Source organism: Pteropus alecto, unplaced genomic scaffold (genome assembly GCF_000325575.1).
Source record: "Pteropus alecto unplaced genomic scaffold, ASM32557v1 scaffold8, whole genome shotgun sequence".
Classification (NCBI taxonomy): domain Eukaryota; kingdom Metazoa; phylum Chordata; class Mammalia; order Chiroptera; family Pteropodidae; genus Pteropus; species Pteropus alecto.
Window position 1 is genome coordinate 15404412 of NW_006494609.1, and position 3575 is coordinate 15407986.

The 3575-nt window shown below is 47.2% G+C and overlaps 1 protein-coding gene across 1 annotated transcript in view; it reads right to left on the reverse strand.

The window, feature by feature from the left end:
* FBLN5 (fibulin 5) overlaps positions 1–3575 on the reverse strand; it is a 67792-nt gene that overhangs the window by 57729 nt on the left and 6488 nt on the right. The window contains exon 4 of the mRNA XM_006925532.3: positions 1320–1574. Within this exon, the coding sequence (XP_006925594.1) occupies positions 1320–1574 (255 nt within the window). The remainder of the gene's footprint in view (positions 1–1319; positions 1575–3575) is intronic.

Below are 3575 nucleotides of genomic sequence, written 5' to 3' on the forward strand. Positions count from 1 at the left end.
TGCACCATCATATATTCAGAGTGACCATCAATCAGCTCTCTCCCCCTACCCCCTTCCTCCTCCACACCTCTGTCCCTTGAGACCAGTAAGAAATTTGGGTTCGGATGTATCTAATTTTGCCTTGCAGCTCTGAAGGACACTTGTTTGCATATTATTTGCATGAATTCAAATGTAAATGAATGCTCATTTGCATGAAAATATAGAAGATATTATGAATAACCAACCCAGTCTAACGGTTGGTCACAGCTCAACACTCTGGAGTCCTAAAATGGGACCAAGAAAAATCTCACTGAATTGACTGAGGTCCTCCTAAACTTTCAGGGTAAAGGAAAGAAATATTAGAACTTCAATTCACATTAATTTTTATGACATCCTTAAAATTTTTCTATTTCTTACGTATGCTTTATACTCCTCAAACCATATTAGTATAACAGGATATGTATGTAATTTATAAATATGCATCTAATGGGGGTCCAGATATAAAAAGATTTTGTAGAGAGGGTACACAATCAAAAAAGTCTGGCGCTATCATCACTCTAGACCATCTCCCAAAGCTGGAGACAATCACACAGGTTTTGATCTGATCACAGCCAAAGTGACCAGGGAGGATTCCAGGTAACTCTTTGCCAAGGCCACACTGGCCAGCAGAACACCAAAGCTCACTAGGGCACCCACCACGCCACTCGCCAACTCCCTTGGGACCTCATGATCTACGGTGTCTCCTTCCACCCAGAGATCTACTCTTGCTATAATCTCCCATCAGCGAGGCCCCTTTTGACCAAAAGGGCATTGATTTACACTCAAGAAACCCATTTTCCTTCCAGAATAGTTGGTCTTGGCCCTCAAGGCTTCTTTTCTTTCAGGAGCATATACTCCATTTAAGGGTGAGTGGTGTTGAAGACAAAGCGCTGATCCTTTCTAGATTTCTCTCTGGGATTCACTTACTAAGTTTGACCAGCTGCATTTGTTATCGAATAGAGAAAATATGAGCTTGGTCTTTAAGTAGATAGATGATAAACAGATATGATTGAAAGATGGATGGATAGGTAGGTGGAGAGATAGATACGCGAGAGAAAGAGAGAGAGAAAACAGATTGGCTTTCTGAAGCATTGTCAATAAGACAGCAAACTAAACTACGGTTTAGGTGGGAGGGCACCCAGAGACACGAGCTGCTAAAAGTCAAAAAACCATGGCTTCAGTCACTGTTTCACTGGTGCATTGAAGGCAGCTAACAACCCACTGGGGCGAACCTGCTGGAATAGGACATGGCCTTCCCCAGAGCACAATGGGCAGGAAGCTCCGGACGCTGGGCGACTCACCCACGCACTGGTTGCTTTCGTCCATCTGGAATCCAAAACGGCACATGAGAGGCCTGGAAATCGTGGCGTAGTTCGGAGCCGGGAGCGGTGGGGCAGCTGCTGGGTACGGACCGGAGTAGGGGTTCGAGTAGGGGTTCGAGTAGGGCCCTCGATACACTGGGTTTGTCCGGGGGATGCACAGGTACCCGCCGTTTTGGTTCACACACATCATGTCTCCTCGGCAGGCCTCAGGGATGGTCCGGCATTCATCGACATCTGGAAGCCCACAGAAAGGACGAGCATTAGTGGCCCCTGGCTGTCCTGGGCATGGGGCTTATTTAAGCGGAGCTCTGTACCAAGAGAGCCAGGGAGAACCCCCAAACACCCTGTAACAGCGTCTGCTTCCAGAACACTTAGGGCAGTGCCTGGCTTATCACCGGCAGGTACAACCAAAGGTTGGCTGAGTCAAATCGAATTGACCACTGTTACCCAAACATCAGTTATTAGATACCACCATCACGATTTCGGCCTTATCCACAAAAATCTGTATTATCATGTACTTAATACTTTTCTTTTTAATGAATCCACATTTTAAACCCAAGGAAATGTATTTTTTAAATTTTACATGACCACGGCAAATGAAAAACACTATCGATGAGCATAAACAGAAGGTAACAGTAAAAATAAATATATAACTATTAAAATAAAGACTGTTTATCTGTGGGTGTACCATCTCAGGGGCTCTTGTGTGCCCACAGGCTAGTCCGGAAACTCTGGGATAGACCTAAGAATCATTCCCATTTCTACTCCAAATAACAGCTGGACAGGGAAGAAAGAGTCCCCAAAACTCCCATCAAGAAAGACAAGGCCTGGCCAAGAGTAAGCTGGTTGTGCGGTAAAGCCTTACTTGAAAGTCAGCTCACAGTGTGCCAGCAAAAAGGGCCCACTTCCAGACAGGCTGGTGTGCTGCTTGTTAAGCCTGGAAGGGGAGGTAGGTGCTCTAGAAAATTGGCTTTGCTAGGCCAGGTCAGGAGAGGCCTGAGCTCTGGTTCCAGCATGAGCAGCTGACCTGATGCCACACATCGGGCCCTCTCACCAGCCTGGAGCCTGCTCCATGTGCGACCAGAGGGGTTGCGGGGAGGAGGGGTAAGATGCCTGAATCCTGACAGTTTACTCCAGCCATCTCACCTGAGAGACTCACACCAACTCCCACCTCCGGAAATGGAAGAGTTTAGGCTCTGAAGGCCCCATTCCGTAGCCGTAAGCCTGAAATCCCCCGTAAATCTGGTGGACCAGAAAGATGGCAGCCGCCTCTTTCTGTGTCCTTCAGCACACCCTCGGCCCCCTTCACTTTAAATCAAACTGCAAGCCCAGATTTTCCGTGGCGGGTTTGATTCTCACCACTCGCCATTGTTTTAAACCATCTATTCGCCCTCTGATTCTCTGAGCTAATGTGAGCTCAGGGAAGACAGACGATAAGGCCTAAATCATATATAATTAAAAAGCTAATTTAATCTGAGGTGAGGGCAAGTGGGGCTGCCTTATTCTTTTTATATGCCCTATGCTCCATCCACAACAAACTATTCTATGCCCTGAACGTCTTTTCCACCCATGGTCTTTGCTCATGCTGTTCCTTCCACCTGGAATGCCATCTCTCAAGATCCTACTCACTCCTCTAGTAGATATATAATTCTTCATATGTACATAGATTCAAATGTCACCTCCATGGAGACTTTCTTTATAGACCCCAGACATCAGGCATCACTCTCTCCCCTCCTTTTACACAGCCCGCTGCTATCCCCTCAACTTGGCAATGGCTTTATTCTGCCTGCAGAGTTCACTCCATCTAGGTCTGCATCTCCCACCAGATGATGTACTAGGAGAACAGCCCCCAAAATGTCTGCCCTACTCCTGGGAACCTGTGACTACATAGGTTACATCGTTCACAATAGCCAAGGTACGGCAAAGGGGAATTAGGTAGCAGATGGAATTAAAGTTGCTAATCAGCCGACCTTAAAATGGGGGCTCATCTGGGTGGGCCCAGCGTAATCACATAAGTCCTTGAAAGTGGAAGAAGAGGCAGAATGGTTGGTCAGAGATGTGACAGCGGAGGGAGATGTGACGCGTGTGACTCAATGCACACTGCTGGCTTTGAAGATGGAAGCGGGGACCATGAACCAAGGAGTGAGGGAGGCCTCTAGAAACTGGGAAGGGTCCTCAGCTGACATCCAGCAAGGAAACGGGGGCCTCAGTCCTATAGCCATGCGAAACTGAATT